General features: G+C 47.1%; 1 protein-coding gene across 1 annotated transcript; it reads right to left on the bottom strand.

Moving 5' to 3' along the window:
• Positions 1-995: 995 nt before the first annotated feature.
• Positions 996-3,776, bottom strand: LOC123112790 (probable 6-phosphogluconolactonase 4, chloroplastic). The gene is made up of 3 exons (XM_044533884.1): positions 3,377-3,776; positions 3,143-3,278; positions 996-1,756 (listed from the first exon to the last, which is right to left on the bottom strand). Exons 1-3 carry the CDS (start codon positions 3,730-3,732, stop codon positions 1,283-1,285), a joined length of 966 nt encoding a protein of 321 aa, XP_044389819.1. The 5' UTR covers positions 3,733-3,776; the 3' UTR covers positions 996-1,282.
• Positions 3,777-16,324: the final 12,548 nt, after the last annotated feature.

Raw genomic sequence — 16,324 nt, 5'->3', positions numbered from 1 at the left:
ACGTGTGTGCACTCACTCCTACGAACGTATGTATGCACATCATGACACCATATCTGTATGAGCACCTCTGAAAGACTGGCCTGCCTGATTTTGAGATAGATGAAGTACCACAGACATGTATCGCTTAGAATTTTCCACAAGTTGTAAGTTTATCACTGAGCATGTGTTTGGTTGATCTTGCAGGCATTCGATTATCGGGCTAGCCTCATGTGCGTGGTTAAGTTCTTGACCCTGTGCAACCAGGCGGAACAATGCTGGCGACATGATTCAGTGAAAACCTAGGCAACCTTTGAGCATTGTAGCGATGTGCTACATTGCTTGCCACAACTACAAATTAAATGAGCCTCACGCCCTAGGCAGCTGCCCGAGCTCCGGATTTGCTGCTCTTCTCGACGGACCACCAAGCCGTTTGATCCTCTTCGCTGGCTGGGCGTGCTTTGAGAATGTATCAACAACAATGAGTAAATGAGAAATTGAGAATGCAGTTATACCAACATTTATACCTCAATAAAAAATATTTGTACTACCAACATTTATTTTCTCAATAAGTGGCTGGTAGTTGCCTGAAACAAATTACTCAGGTCCCAGGTCAGGCTCCCCCTTCAGAAAAAAATCTAGGCAGGACAGCTTCAGTTATGCAGTTAACGCAGGCCCTCCGCCCTCTGGGTGATTTAGCTTCACTTGTTCTGCAACATTGGCACACCAGTGCTGGCCTTGCACCTTGCAGCGAGTGAACCAAGTGAAGTCTCCTCCATCTCGACTCAGTAGGCAACACATCACATGAACTATGCTTGCCATGATCACAAAAGAGTAGTGCTAGGCGCACGATGATCTTTTTATTTTACGACGTTCGCACGACAATGCTCAATCACCCTTCGGTCAAATCTATGCATCAATTGGAATCATGGGATTACAACATCGGACGTGAATTTGTACATATAGTCATACGCGTAGTGATTCCAGATCACAAATCACCTTGGAACATGACAGTAACAGGATGCAACAGGCATGGCATTTCATAGTCACGGGGCCATAACATTTAAAAGCACAAGTTTGGTAAATAATCCGAGCACCCGTTGGGCGCAATGCCTCACCAAATGTTATTTACTAAACGCTGGAAGCCGAGGGGGTGTCTGAAACACATTACTCTGAAACAGTATACTACAGTACGTACATAAAGCTCAAGTTCACCTTACAGGTGACCCACCAGGGAGGAATGCAACCGTGGGATTCACTTTTATTTTAAGTACGAGCTTAAACCCTTAGACCGCCATGGGACCCACTAGTTCTGCAGCATCGACACCGCCTCCTTGTCGGTGAACCAGGTGAATTCTCCATCATCAAGTATAGCCATCTCAACAGGGAGCAAATCAGATGTCTTCTTGTCCGAAATCGCCTTCTGCACTGCACCGGCTTTCCCAGCCCCAGTTACCACCATGGCGACATATGCGGACGAGTTGATCACCGGAAACGTGAATGTGATTCTCTGTGGTGGCGGCTTTGGAGAGTCCAAGATGTGGGTGACCCACTTCTTGTTCTCTTTAACAAGAGGATGGCCTGGGAAGAGAGAGGCGATGTGACCGTCAGGGCCCATGCCAAGAAGCTGGAGATCAAACCTGGGAAACCCAGTTGTCTTTGACATTGCAAGGACGCCATTCTTAACAAGTTGCTTCAAGATAGTTTCATAGTCCTCTGCTGCTCCCTCAGCAGACAAGGCATCATTGATAGCATACACTTGACCAGCAGGAATTGGTACCTACAAAGTAGAAGACATGACCCAGTTAAAGACTTCTCAATAGGTAGAAAGTTACATGTAGCTACAAAACTGATGAGAATGGAACAATTATACATAAGTAAGAATGTGTCACTATCTAAAGAACTGCAACTAAACATGTCACAGAAAATGAAAGTTGTATCACTTGAAAAAGCTGCAGATTTACAGGATTGATCTTTGCAAATGTTTTACCAGGTCACATAAACTGAACCTATGTAAGACCATATTTAGCCAGAACCGCATGTTATCTGTACCAGCTGTCTAGGTATTTTCCAACTGAAGCTAACATACCTACCCCAACTTGTTTGGGACTAAAGGCTTTGTTGTTGTTGTTGTTGTTGTTGTAAGCTAACATAAATATGGCGTTATGCCATACATGCAAATGACTTTGCACATCACTAGAATTTGTATGATAAATTAATAACATGAGTTTAATTATGATCTTCTTTAGCCAGGTATGCTGCACATGATTTTATATAGAAGTGCACGACAGGAGACACCATATGCTTTCATACTCACCAAATTTCTTACAAGGCATGGATTCATACACTCAGATATAGCTCCAAATCTATCCAAAGTTAACATGGTGAAGCTAAATGACCTGTTACCAAATCCAAGCATATAATCCTATTCCTTTACAACTCCCCGTCACTACAAGACACAAATTATGTCTTCCAAATGCCCTAAATTACCGTAGGAAAGACCTATATGGGTGGAAACCGGCAGTTGTTACCATAGATTCAAGCACGGCGGTCCACACTATCGAAAGGACTAACTAAACTTCTCGCAGAAAATGGAAGTTGCATCACTTGAAAAAGCTACAGATTTACAGGGTTGAATGTCACAAATGTAACTGAACTTATGTAAGATCACGTTTTGCAAGAATCACATGTTATCTGTACAGCTGATCACATGCATGATTTCCAACTGAAGTTAACATAAATATGACATGATGCCATACAAGCAAATGATTATGAGCATCGCTACAATTTGTACGATAAATTGATAACACAGGTTTAAATATGACCTTTTGTAGCCAGATATGTTGCGCATGGTTATATAGAAATGCACGGTGTGGAGGAGAGGGGCCATATGCTCTCACAAATATAATCGCTGAAATTCTTACTAGGCATGGATACACTCAAACAGCCCCAAATTTATTCGGAGGCTAACATGGTGAAGCTAAATGACCTGTTACCAATCCAGGCATTGCCATAATCCTGTTCCTCCATAACTCCCCATCACTTTCAAGCAAAAAATAAATAAATTATATCCTCCAAATGTCCTACCTTACGATAGGAAAGGCCTAAATGGGTAGATAACCGGCAGTTGAAAGGGGTAAATCTAGGAAGAACCCGTGGGGAATACCTTGGAGAGGAACCCATCCAGGGCGAGCTTGTAGTTGCTATCCTCGTGGTCCTTGGGCACGACCCTCTCGTCTACCCAGAACACATGCCACTTGCTCCAGTCAACCGTCTCCAGGTACGGCGCCTCCGTCAGCTTCCTGCGAAGCCAAAAGAAATCAGGGATCCTCACGCGATCCGGGAGACCCCGAGCAGCCAGAGAACGAGCGATCTCCGGGGAGGACGGGCGGGAACGAACCTGAGGGCGTAGATGAGGGATCCGCCGGAGAGCACGACGGTGACGGCGCCCCTCTCGGCGGCGAACTTCGCGGAAATATCCGCTGTGTACTTGGCCAGGGCCACCGCGAGGTTCTCCTCGGCGTCGAAGATGAGCAGGTCCCTCTTCGAGGAGGCGGCGGGGGCCGGGGCGGCCATCGCGGCGGCGGGGAGGAGGACGGGGGTCGTGCGCGCGGAGGAGAGGAGGCGGGGACGGGGGCAGGACCGGAGGCTCCGGACCGGGACGAGGGACGCCGGCGGCGAGCGGCGGCGGGCGAGGAGGGGAGGCAGGGAGGAAGATGCGGCGGCGGAGACGGAGACGGACATGGAGGTGGACATGTTATATGCGGGGTGTGGGGCTGGTGGCGGAGGCGACAGGTGGGTGGTGAGGCTCGCCGCGTTTTGTACCGTTGAGATCCTGATAGACGGCCGGCGTGCGGAGAAAGCCAGGCGAAGAAAGTGCGCCCAGCACTCCTCAAAATGTTCCAAATTCGCCGTTCCTTTGCCCGAGCAACTCAACGGCCGACCAAACTGATGGTGAATTTGACCGCCTTTTGTTCTTTTGGGTTAGTCAGGCAGACACGAGTGTCCGTTTCTGGGTCAGCACGTGCGCCCAACACTGATGCGACCCATTTCGACGGTGTAATAAAAAAGGACGGCCCCGCCACAAGGTCAGCTTAAAAAAAGATGACCGTCGTCGCTGACACGTGAGTCCGAGGTCATAAATTAAGCTGACCGGCAAGGTGACGGGTAGTTAGGCGACCGCCAGGTGGAGCCGCGGCGAACATCGAGAAGGCACGCGTGGTGTTCGTTCCGCGTCCGCACCGACGCATTTGGGGCGCAAATTTGGGCCGCAAATGCGTCGGCGCGGACGCAAAGCGGACGCGTTTTGGGTTTGGGTCGGCGCGTTAGTCCTCTTCTTTTGTCCGCGCGAATCCAAACGGACGGCGGCGGACGAAATAAGACGCCTCGTTGGAGTTGCTCTTGGGCCAATTAGTTTGCCAAGAATTTGTAAGAGAAATAGGAGTAGATGGATACTCATTGAAAATTATGTGTGTGTTTTGGCAAAAGATCAAAAACAGATTCAAAATATGTGATGGGCGAATATATTTTTTGGCAAGGCTAGTTTTGGCACCAAACAACATACATATATTCAACAACAAAAATACATACATACATTCATGGCTTGTTTCAAACGTAGGATAGACAATACAAGGAATGAAAACATAATGTTTGTGCAGATGTTAATAATCCCCCCAAATGGTAGAGAAATGGCAGAATTCCTATAGTTATTTATAAAGTTAATCAACGAACAAAAGGTCGCCTTGGGAACATTTCACAGATTCATTCCTATGGATTTTTTCTGTTCCAAGCAATTCTTAACTAAAAGTTGTTGTAAAGAACATTCTTAGCTTCTGTTTTATCCAAGGGATAAATGCCCTCAAGCTTTTACAAAGAATGATATGCCCAGAATTCAATGAGCAAAGTTACCACCAAAAGTTAATGCCAGTTTTATTACGCGACAACATAATAAAAACGGTAACATGGTACCACCAAATGCATCATTCAATAAACTTTTCGAACTTGTGTATCTTCCTTGCCATTGGCTCAATGCGTCACAATAATAACTAGGGGGATGCCAACGTCCAACCGTCAAACGTACATTATCCATGATCTCCATCTTTGAAACCTCTCCTTTATTCTCAAATAAAATTCTTCTTAAAGTCATTTATCCTCAAATAAAATTCTTCTTAAAGTCAATGAAGATAGTATGTATGACCGGCAAGATATTCTAACTCTGTGAGGTTTGCTTGGGACAAACAGTGGATTAACCTATCTATCATGTTTAGCAAGTTCGTAGGGGGGGGGGGGGGACAAATGCAGTTGCAAGAATTAGGTTTAAATGGGGAATCAAGAAACGAGAAATATTTGGTATTGCTTGTCTATGTGGCAAATTCTACGAGCTAGACTGTTGGTTGTTTGAAGGATCAGATTTAGGCAACAATCCATGGTTGTACAAGAAGACTTCTTCTAAAGCTGGTAAAGAAACCTGACTAGGGCATGTGCAAACAGATGGGGAGTATGATTGATGGGTATTTTTGGGCACATCAAGGGAGTTAGAACAAATTCCACTAGTTGAGTTGGAGTAAGTTAACACAATGAGAAAAGGACAATGGGCTTGGATATAAGGATTCGTATGCCTTTAGTATGGCCATGTTGGCAAAACAAGGTTGTCACTTACTTAGAAATCATCCCTTCTTCTGTGCACGAGTTGTGAAAGCTAAGTATTACCCAGATAGAGATGTTCTGGAACCACAACCAAAGGAAGACATGTCCCACACTCGCCATATCATTTTGAAGGTGATTGATTTGTTAGGGGGGGGGGTCAATCAGCGAGTTGGGGATGGTGCAACGGTGAAAACTGGGGATGAGCATTGGCTGCCCCGGTTATGGTTGTGCCAACCGGTAACACCGTGTGTTACAATTTGAGGTGGGACACACAACTCGTACACGAAATGTTATAGGGACACGACAAAAGTTGATCCTGACTATACCTCTCAAGGAATATATGGAGCATGAATGGACAAAACACTTTGAAATAAAGGGAAGGTTCATTGTCAAGTTTCCCTACAGAATGTACCAAGAAAATAGTGCATGAGAAAGCAATGCGACATCATTAAGGTTATCACTTTAGCGTGAATGAGATTTGGAGTGCCCTTGTTGAAAGTGCGGTCATATGTGTGGCGCATTGCTCACAACATTCTTTCTATTTGTTGGAGAATTTTACACCGAGGTATAAAAACTAATCAGGTATATCAAATATGTGGTCGTTGTAATGAGGATGGAGTCCACCTTTTCCTCGGGTGCAAGGAACTAAAGAAGCTTCTAAACCACCATGAACCAGATGGCATATGAGAATCACCCCCTCCTAACTCTGGATACACCAAAAAGAATTATGAGCATAGCGTTGCTTTGAGGTTGGTGGTCATAAGGGACAAGGCGAACTCGTCGCAGAGACACCCTAAAAATTAATGATGTGTTCTACATGATTCGTCGGCCATTTTTAACTTTTAAAAGGGATTTCTAGGTCCTAGCAGTTGAAGCAAATAGAACTCAATACTTGTTTAGTTTCTTCGGACGCCCCACTCTACATTTCTTGGTGGAAAAAGCTTTTTCAAACCAGCTTCGTGACCCTTCTCTTCTCAACCCTTAAAAATGAACCTACAATTGACTCACATAGAAAATAATACCATGATCAACACCCCCCAACCTCAGCCCCCAGAAAAAACATGGCAGGGCCGCTAGAAAGCTATGAAAAAATTCAAAAAGTATGTGTTCACATGTATGTTTACACTCCCATAAAATTTTGAATTTAAATTTGATCTACACATAGCAGAGAAACAAAAAATACAAACGCCAACTATGAATAGGGTGTGAAATTTTGTCTTCTGTCTTTTTTTAGACTATTCATACCGTATCAACTAGAGCATCATCTTCTTCTGCAATCTTGGGGAAAGCGTGATGAGCAATCTCAAAAAAATTACAAAATATCTCAGGGCCAAACATGGTTGCCGGCGATGAGAGTAGTGTGCTAGTGGCGAACCAAGTCGGTTGGTCCATTTAAACCCACCATGATATTTGCCCAACCTAACGATGGTTGAGCCATCACCGTTGTGAGTCTTCAGTGTGTCCTTGATTCCTATGCTTCTCCAAAATGTCAAATGAAGTGGATGTGGCGAGAAAGCAATATGTCATCATTTTGGTAATCACCTTAGTTCGAGTGAGATTTGGGGCGCCCCTGTCCGGCGAAAGTGCTGACATATCCATGGTGCATCGCTCACAACATCCTTCCTATGTATTGGAGCATTTTATGCCGAGGTATGCAAATTAATCTGATATGTCTAATACCTGGTATTTTCAACGAGGATGGAGTCCACCTTTCCCTAGGTGTAAGGAAGTAAATCTGTTAAGATACTAAGCTTCCTACATTTGGAGCCTCCTGATGTGTCGGGGGCTGTGAGGCTGCTGGGGGCCGCTTGTAAGGGTGTGTGTTGTCGGTTGAGGTTTCTGTTTGTTTCTTCTTTTTCTAATTTTATTCTTTTTCTTTTTTTGGCTTTTCTTCTCTTTTAAATCTTAATTTACATATCGCTTCAAGTCATGAATATCAATTAAAATCTCTAAACATTTTTTTAATCTGATTTTCTAAAAAAAATCCTCAAACATTTCATTAACGTTTTTAAAGCTCACAAACACATTTTAAGTTTTTGAACTTTATGTAATTTTTTTGAATATTTTAAATATCAATGAACATTTTTTGAAATCTAGAACATTCTTTAAAAAACATGGTTTTTAAAATTTGTAACGTTTTAAAAATCCAAGAGTTTTTAAAATCCATGAACATATTTTTAGTTAACGATCTTAAAAAAAGATAGCCGGCTTTTTACAAGATAGCAGCAGAACGAGCGAGTGGGGCAGGGAGATGAGCTGAGCAAGCGGGAGCTTCGGAGGTCGGCTCATGTGAACATTATAGTAGCAGTTCCACGATTTTAACGTGAATAGGAGCTCACATGGCGGAATTACCTTTCTAATCTTGAGCTCAAATGTTCCTGGTGTGAACAGTAAAATCAGAAAAAATAAAAAAATATTGATTTTTTTTTGTGACAAACTTTAAGAAATGTTTGAAGTGAATACAAAGTTTTATCACGGCATCACATTGGAGGAAGTCGTGGCAAAAAAAAAAATCAAAGCCCCAAAATGTGTTTGAAAGTAACATTTTCAGAGCATTGATTTTGTTTTTGTATCACGCCTCCACCAATGTGATTTCGTGATGAATTTATGCATGCACTCCAAACATTCCTTCAAGTTTGCCCAAAAAAATCAGTATTTTTTAAATTTGTTGTTCATCTACGAGCATTTGATCTCAAGATCAGAAACTCTGCATCCCTCACAAGGGTGTGAGGGGCTCACACAACAACCACCGGCTAACCCCGAGGCTGAAATGTGTAAGTACACCACGACCGCACACCGAACAACTCCACCCTCATGTCAACACAAATACCGCATCCTAGCACAATATACGAACGAAAAAACTAGAACATAATTAAAACCCAGATAAAACTAAAACGAAACAACTAACCTTCTAGGGAAAAAAGACAATCCCATGAGTGAAGAACAGTGTGGCGTAGCATGCATTAGCCTCTCATGAGCTTTGAATCACCTTGAACTAGATGACATATGAGAACGACTAGAGTGTCCAAATCCAAAAAGCAAGTTCCATTCTCCCCTAGCCCTAGATACACCGGATTTTTTATAGGCACAACATTGTTTTGAGACTGGTGGTCATAAGGGACAGTGTGAACTTAGTCGAAAGCCCCGCGAAAGTTGATGATGTGGTGTACATGATCCACATGCACATGACCCAGATTTTAGTTCCTGGTAGCTGAAGCAAGAAGGAACTCCACACTTGTTTAGTTTCTCCGGGCAGCCCCCTCTACATTTCTTGTTGGTGGAAAAGAAACTTTTCTCAAACTAGCTTCCTGAGCTTCCCTTGTCAACTCCAAACAAGAGAGCCCTCCGCGTCGCCTCGATAGGCGACTCAGGGGAAACTAGGGTTTGCCTGCAGCCTCCACCTTTCCACCCTCCTCCCTCATTTGCCTCCACCCGAGACAACCAGTAGGCAAACCCGTGCGGGCGCCGGTGATGGTGATAAAGGGATCTCATCACTCCGGCTCTTGGCGTGGACAATGGACCCTAGGGCGGCAACACTGGCAGGTCTGGCGGTGGCGTCTGGCGGCAGGCGACGCTTGCGAGAGGTGAAGCTGGTCGGAGGCTTGACCGTGAGGGTGGTGAGTCGTAGGCGGGAGTTGGCCGCATTGTCGTGCTTCCCTACATTAGATCCGGAGGTTCAAGCTCCTCTCCCCTGCCATCTCGCCCCCACCGGCCGGCGGTAGGTGGCCTCGTCCATTGGCTCTTGTGGAGGTGGTTACAGACTGAGGGAAAGTCTGGTCGGTTCTAGCCTGACTCGACGGTAGTGATGGCCAAGGTCACCGCTGTCCTCCGTAGAGGCACCGCCAAGGTCCCTCCCCTCCACCCCGACCCCAATCCTGGGTGAAAGTCCAAAATTCGTCTCGGATTGGACGGCGGCGATGCCATGTGTGCATGCCTTTCTAGGAGGCATCGCCCGGGGTGTTTGGTTTGTTCGGGTGTGAGGTGGTGCTGGCAATGGAGCGTATTGTTGCAAGTGTCTGCGTGCTTCAGGCTGGTGTCTCTTTGTTGGCAGCTCTCATTGCTTAGTTTTGGCTGGACGACGTCTTCGATCCTGGCGGAAGGGGATAGGGTTCCCCTTCTCGGTGGTAGTAGCACACCAGAAGCCGGAGGCACCCAGGCTATCCATTGTAGCTGGTTGCTCTGCTCGCTTGTTGCACTTCACCATGGTGCCATGTTGCCTCCTCGATGGTGATTGCTACCAGAAGTTCTCCCACTCCATTTGGTTGTTCTAGACTGCGGCGGTGCTGCCGGCAAGGCGTGCCCAAATCAAGGTGGTTGCCTAGTGGTTGTTGCAGGCACTGCGGCCGGTATTTTTCTGGCTCTCAGGTGAGCGTCTCTACATCTCGACAATGTCGAGCCTTTCAATCCAAGGCGAGGAGGTAGGGCCCCCATTCGGTGTTAGAGAAGAGGTGCTACGCTCCACTAGCCCCTGGTTGCATCCAGCTCTTTGCGACCCCTGTGAGGGTTGGTTGTGCCTCGCCTTGCTCCCTCTGTTTATGATTTTTAGGTGCCATGCGTGGAATGCATCACCAATCAAGCTATGCCCTTTGTCATGCTCTCCTCTTAGATGCTTGTTTTGGTTGTGTTGTGTTTTCTTTCAGTGCTCCTTGTATAAGTTTGGCTGTTGTGTCATATTGGTGTTGTAATTCTTCGCCGGTTGATAGCCTTATTAATTTAAAGTCGGGCTCATCTAGAACCCTTGTTGTAAAAAGCTTCTCTTCTCAACCCTTCAGAAATGCCCCCACAGTTAACTCAATTTTACGGAGAAAATACTAGTGCGCTCAAACCTCTCCCCCAATGCATGTTAGCATCCCTAAAAGCTTTGAAAATTTTGAAAAAATTTGTTGTGTCTCAAGTATGTTTACAATCCTATATAATTTCAAATCTAAATTTGGTCTACACACAACAACAAGAAAAAAGATGTATCTAAATGTGAAAAAAATGTGCGGACATTTGTTTTTTATCTTCATTTTTGTGACACTATTCACACCATATCCACTATAACTTCTTTTCTTCTTAATCTTGGTTGACGCGTCAAGCAATCTAAAACTTGAAAGTTTTTTTAAGCGATCTCAAACTTTATAGTAAAAAATATCTCAGGGACTAAACATGATTGTGTAAGAGCATCTCCAGCCGCGCCTTCAGATCGGCTTCCCTAGGCGATTTTTTCCGCCGACGCCGAAAAACGGCCCAGTCGCGTCCCCAGAAGTCCGTTTTTCGCCGGTTTGGGCCGAAATCAGCGCCGGCGGACCCAGGCCGAACCGACGCGCCGGAGGGCGCTCGGGGGCGCCGGGGTGAGCGTTTTGGTGCGAAGCAGCCGCGGGCCCGCCGAGTTAGCGAGACGGCCGCTTCGTCGACCTCATCGCCTCGGTTCCCGCAAGAATCAATGTGAAGGCTGGCGCGCTGCCGCGCCGGTCAGCCTCCATTGATGCCTCACGGGTGGCGCAGTGAAGACGCCGCCAACGCGCGTCCGCTCGCATGCGCCACGTGTTCGCCCGCATGCCGCCCCCGCCACCTCGCTGCGGCTATAAAAGGCGCCCCTCCCCGCCTGTGAGCGCCACAACCCCCCTCTCCCTCCCGCGAAAAGCCTTCTTCCCGCCGACGAGCTCTCCCACCACTGTCTTCCCCCGCCGACGAGCGCAAAATGGCCGAGAGATACCCAGGCGACGGCGCAACGGCGAACGGCTTCGGCCGCCGGCACCTCCAGGAGCCGGAGGCGCGCCTTCTATATGAGGCCGAGTACCCGGCGTCCCCCGACATGCGCGCACCGGGGGCATGGAGGCTGAGCGCCGGCGGCGTCCCGGTGTCGCCGGTCCCCGAAGGAGCCGCACGGCGGGTGGAGATCGCCCGCATCCGCTCCTCGCCGACGAAGGAGCAACGGAAAGAGCCGAGGTACGCGGCTGACAGTGAAACATTGTGGACGCTGTACTTCGAGCGCTGCCGCGAGGAGAAGATCGTCTCCGTCAATGGCATCATCCCCCGCGACCGCCTCAACTCCGAAGGACGGCCCGAGTGGTGGGGCGTCCCCGGCCGCACACTCGACGCCATCCTCGACCACATCGAGACCGGCAATGTGCCGCGGCTGGAGTACCCGATGCGCCCCTCCTTCTCTCGCCGCCGTGGTAGTTCCTGGGTACTGCGGCGAATGGAGCCGGGGTCGTCCTCCTCGTCGGGCTCCGGCTCATCGGCCCTCCGCCCCGTCAAGCCCGAGCCGGAGGAGACACCGCTCGGGCATCGCGCGCGGAGCGGCGCCCTCGTCATCAACGAGCCCTCTCCTACGACGGCACTGACGAGGTGCTCCCTCCGCCTGGTCCGGCCGAAGCCCGAGCCGGACATGCCCCCCGTGAAGCCGTAGCACGCCGGCATGGTGGTCCCCCGACGACGAGTCCGCCCTCAAATGGGTGAGGGAGGACTACGTCCGCGAGCAGGTGCGCCGCCAGCGTCGGGCGTACCTGGAGACCCAGACCCGTAGCCGCGCCGAGGCCCGCCACCACGCCAAGGAGGACAGCGTTATCGTCATCGACAGCGACGACAAGGTCGGGGCCGGGCAGTCAAGTGATGTCAGCGACCCGAGCGAGGGGTGCAGCACGGACGTCGTAGGCGAGGCGCGCGACGACGACGATGACGACGACGGCGGCGACAGTGACTACACCCGCTTCTACAGGCTTCTCGGCATATAGACGGCATCGGTGGCGGCAGTGGCTAGGCTTTTTAGTTAGTTTTTAAGTTAGTTCATGCATGTTCTAAGTTTTTGTACAAATTTCGACGAACAATGTCCGAGTTCATGCAAAAGTCGCCGAGTTTGAAAAAAAAAAGTCAAACTTTGCCGAACCCGCGGCGACCGTGGGCGTGTGACTGGGAGCGAACCGAACCCAGGGGCCGAACTAGCGCCGGCTCGTCCCCAAGCCGCTCTTTTTCGGCTCTCTGAGGGCCGAACGGCTGGAGATGCTCTGAGACAAGGATAGTGGTGGCCTAGTGGCGATCCAAATCGGTTAGTCCATCCAAACCCACCATGATCTTAGCCCAGCCCAACGATGGTTGAGGTTGAGCCATCGCCATTGAGAGCCTGATCTTTCAGCCTGTCCTAGATTCCTAGGCTTCTCCAAAATGAAATGAGGCGCGTTTGGCGATTTGCACCCAGCCGGCACTCGCTGCTAACGAACGACACACGCTCCATCAGCGCCAGCGCCGCCGGTCGCTTCCCCAGGGTGACGCCCTAGCTGCGCAGGTGCATCTTTACGAGAGTGCTGCGCGCTCGACGACGAGGGAAGGCGCGGCGGATCCAAAGCGAGGCCGGTGACACGTCCGCGACGGCGACGGCGGACGCCGGGGGAGCAAAGGCGAGACGCGCCATGCCTAATCATGACGGCGCTGAACGGGGGATGCTCGCTAGCTAGCACGTCGCCGTCAGGCTCGGGTTCAGTCTTTCAGATCCGACATCGCGAGGGGCGGTGAGCGCGAAGGCAATCGCTGAGTGGGGAGCACGCTCGCGCGCACGGCACTGCTGCTCGCGAGCGACGTCCACGAGTTGGCTTCCACTACCGAGCATGAAGACCTGTTGTTCAACTGACGAGCAGATTCTCAAAAATTAAAAAAAGGACCTAATTTAAAATAGAATCATACTTCCTACTCACTTCGTTCTTGAAAGAGTGTACTTCCAACTTTGTTGGAGGGCCAAATTATCTCAAAATTTGACCGAGTTTGTGCAAAAATATATCAATACTTGTGAAGCCAAATAGGCATATGACGAAAATATATTTTATCATGAATCTAATGCTACTAATTTGATGGCATAAATGTTGATATATTATTGTATAAATAAGTCTAACATAAAAAAGTTTGAATACCAACAAAGTTGAAAGTACACTCTTTTAAGGACGAAGGAAGTACGTCTCACAATAATCGTCTCAACTTTGTATTAATTTTAACAAGTATGCCCTATGTTCTCTTCCTCTACGAAAATATGAGAGAAAGCTCCTCGTAGACTAAATTGTAAACAGACGACTTTACAATATAGCATTCAAGTTTGTCCAAAAATTATTAGTTAACACCAAGGTTTTAAATCATGTTTTTCGCAGCAACACGGTGAGGTCTGAGCTATAGCTATGTCAGCTATCACAAGCTATAGGAAAGCTATTTACAATAGTATTTTAAAAATATAAAAACTAAAAGAAATGCCTCAGAAAATAGGCTTAGTAAGGACTAAAGAAGAGAATTAACTAATTAAACTATGGATAGATAAAGGAGCCTTGAGCAAGGAAGACATAGTTGTCTTTCCTCCTCCTGAAGAAAGTTTCCTTCCTCCCGCCGCCGCCGCCGCCGATCCACCCCATCTCCAATGGCCTTTGGGGCCGTGGAGGTGTGGAGGATCTCGACCCCCTGCCGGCGGGAGGGAGCCCATTCTCTTTTCTGTTAGGTCAACGTCTTGGTTGGGGCTGTGTGACAGTGGCGAAGCCTCTTAGTAGGAATAATGTCTCCCACGTCCTATCCTCGTCCTGATGGCGCGAATAGCGTTATCGGCGGATGTGTGGAGGTGTGTCTCCATCGGATCTCGTGGGATACGGTCGGTGCCGGTCTTCAATGGGTCTATTTCAATCCAATTTTTGTTCATCTTTGTTTGTGCGGTTACATGTTTGATCTTTCCAATCTACTACTCTCTTCATCGACGATGATTGCTGCTCTGGTGCGCTAGTCCTTTGGGGTCTCGCTACTAGGGAAATGCTTATACACGGGAGCTCACCAGTAGCGCTTTTATAAAGTAAGCGCTGCTGCTAAATAGCAGTAGCGCTTTGGCAGTAAGAGCGCTGCTACTATGCATATAGCAGAAGCACTGTAGGTACAAAACACGCTACTATTATAATTGACAAGCCGTTGCAGGCAGGAGGTATACTAGTAGCGCTCATACATAAAAAGCGCTACTGCTATTGAACTTAGCAATAGCGCTTTCCTCTAACCAGCGCTACTACTAAATTCAATCCCGTCCTAAGATCAAAGTTTAGTCCCACCTCGCTTCGCGAACAGAATGTTTACCACCTTAAATATGGTGCTTCTCAAACTATCACAATCACTTGGTCTTCATTGTACTCTATGTGTAGGATCTGTGGCAATATGCCGGCAAAGATTCATATTGACAATTTAGATTCTACACAAAAAGATCAATGATGACCAATGCTTTTTTTTTTTAATTTGATGCTTTTTTTACATGCTAATAATCATAGTCTTAATAGTAGTGCTGGTTCCATAAAAATGCTACTGCTAATAATAATAGAAGTAGCACTTGTTCCATTAAAGCGCTACTGCTATGTATCTTAGCAGTAGCGGTGGTTACAGACCAATGCTACTACTACAGGTACCTTATCCACACGCCCCGGCCCGCCACGTCCTCTCACTCTTCCCTCACACTCTCACTCGCCTACTCCGCCGCGCGCCGTCGCCCCCAAGGTACGTATCTGCCTCCCTCCCTCCCTCTCCGCCCTCCTCTCCTCTCCCCTCCCTCTCGCCGCCCTCCTCCTCTTGCCGTCCTCCTCTCCCCTCCCGTCGCCCCACCTCCATACTCCTACTCCCTCATCCCCCCTCCATCTGCCGCCATCTCGGCCTCCTCCCTCTCTCCTCCCTCCCTCCCTTCCTCCCTCCTCCCTTCCTCCCTCCCCCATCTATGTTAATTATTTTGAGTAAAATAGAACATATAAGTTATATGAACAGAATGTAGGTATTTTGAATAGAATAAAATAGAAAATATAGGTAGAATGTAGGTATTTTGAATAGGTAGAAGACTAGTGAATAGGGTTTTTGAATATAAAAAGTTTTAGTAATAGAAAATTTTAGTAATATAATTTTTTAGGTATAGAAAATTTTCAATTATAGAAATCTATTGGAATGCTACACGAGAAATTTTTAGGTATCAAATTTAGTAACAAAAATTTTTAGTAAGAAAATTTAGGTATAGATTCTTTTTGTAATTTTTATTTTCAATATAGAAATGTATTGGAAAATTTAATTACTTTTATGTCATTATCACTTTGTCATCAAAGAATGCTATATGAGATTTGATGATCTAAAATTTTCACTCGATGGAATATGCAGGCTTTGTAGAGTCGTGTCACCTTGGAGTGATTGTCATCCGAGCTACCTCTACTTCCTCTACACCCGAGTCAGTGAGCTAAAAGTCCACCTCCTCCTTCTCTACTCTTCGGTGTTGAATAGAGTAGAACTAGAGTAGAAATATATTGAAATATTTTGTCAATATTGAGCCATTGAAATGCAGTGAGCACCAGTTTATGCTCATGTGCAAATGTTTATGATAATTGATTCAGATATAATTTCAATTTTAAGCATCGTTGTATGTGTATGTACATCTTTGTGTCGCAATGAAAATCCGAGTGGCCTATGTTTTGCCAGAGTGTTGATTCATTTTCGTTCCGGTAAATTTTAGTCGCTCGATATGTTCTATTTTAGCAAAGGCTATGCCGGATTTTTCCGTGAATGGAAGCATGACTTGTGCTAGAATATGTAGGAAATATCGAGTGCCCCAGATTTGCTATAAAGAGAATTAAACGACATTTTGAGTTGACTTTAAGTCTGTCGAGGCTCCATACATGACAGCCAAAAATTAGTGAGAGAGAGAGTCTCCACCATATATGAGAGAAGAAGAATGCCGACTGTT

The sequence above is a fragment of the Triticum aestivum genome, chromosome 5B (genome assembly GCF_018294505.1).
Source record: "Triticum aestivum cultivar Chinese Spring chromosome 5B, IWGSC CS RefSeq v2.1, whole genome shotgun sequence".
In the NCBI taxonomy this organism is placed as follows: Eukaryota; Viridiplantae; Streptophyta; class Magnoliopsida; order Poales; family Poaceae; genus Triticum; species Triticum aestivum.
This window is presented reverse-complemented; position numbering and strand designations above follow the sequence as displayed.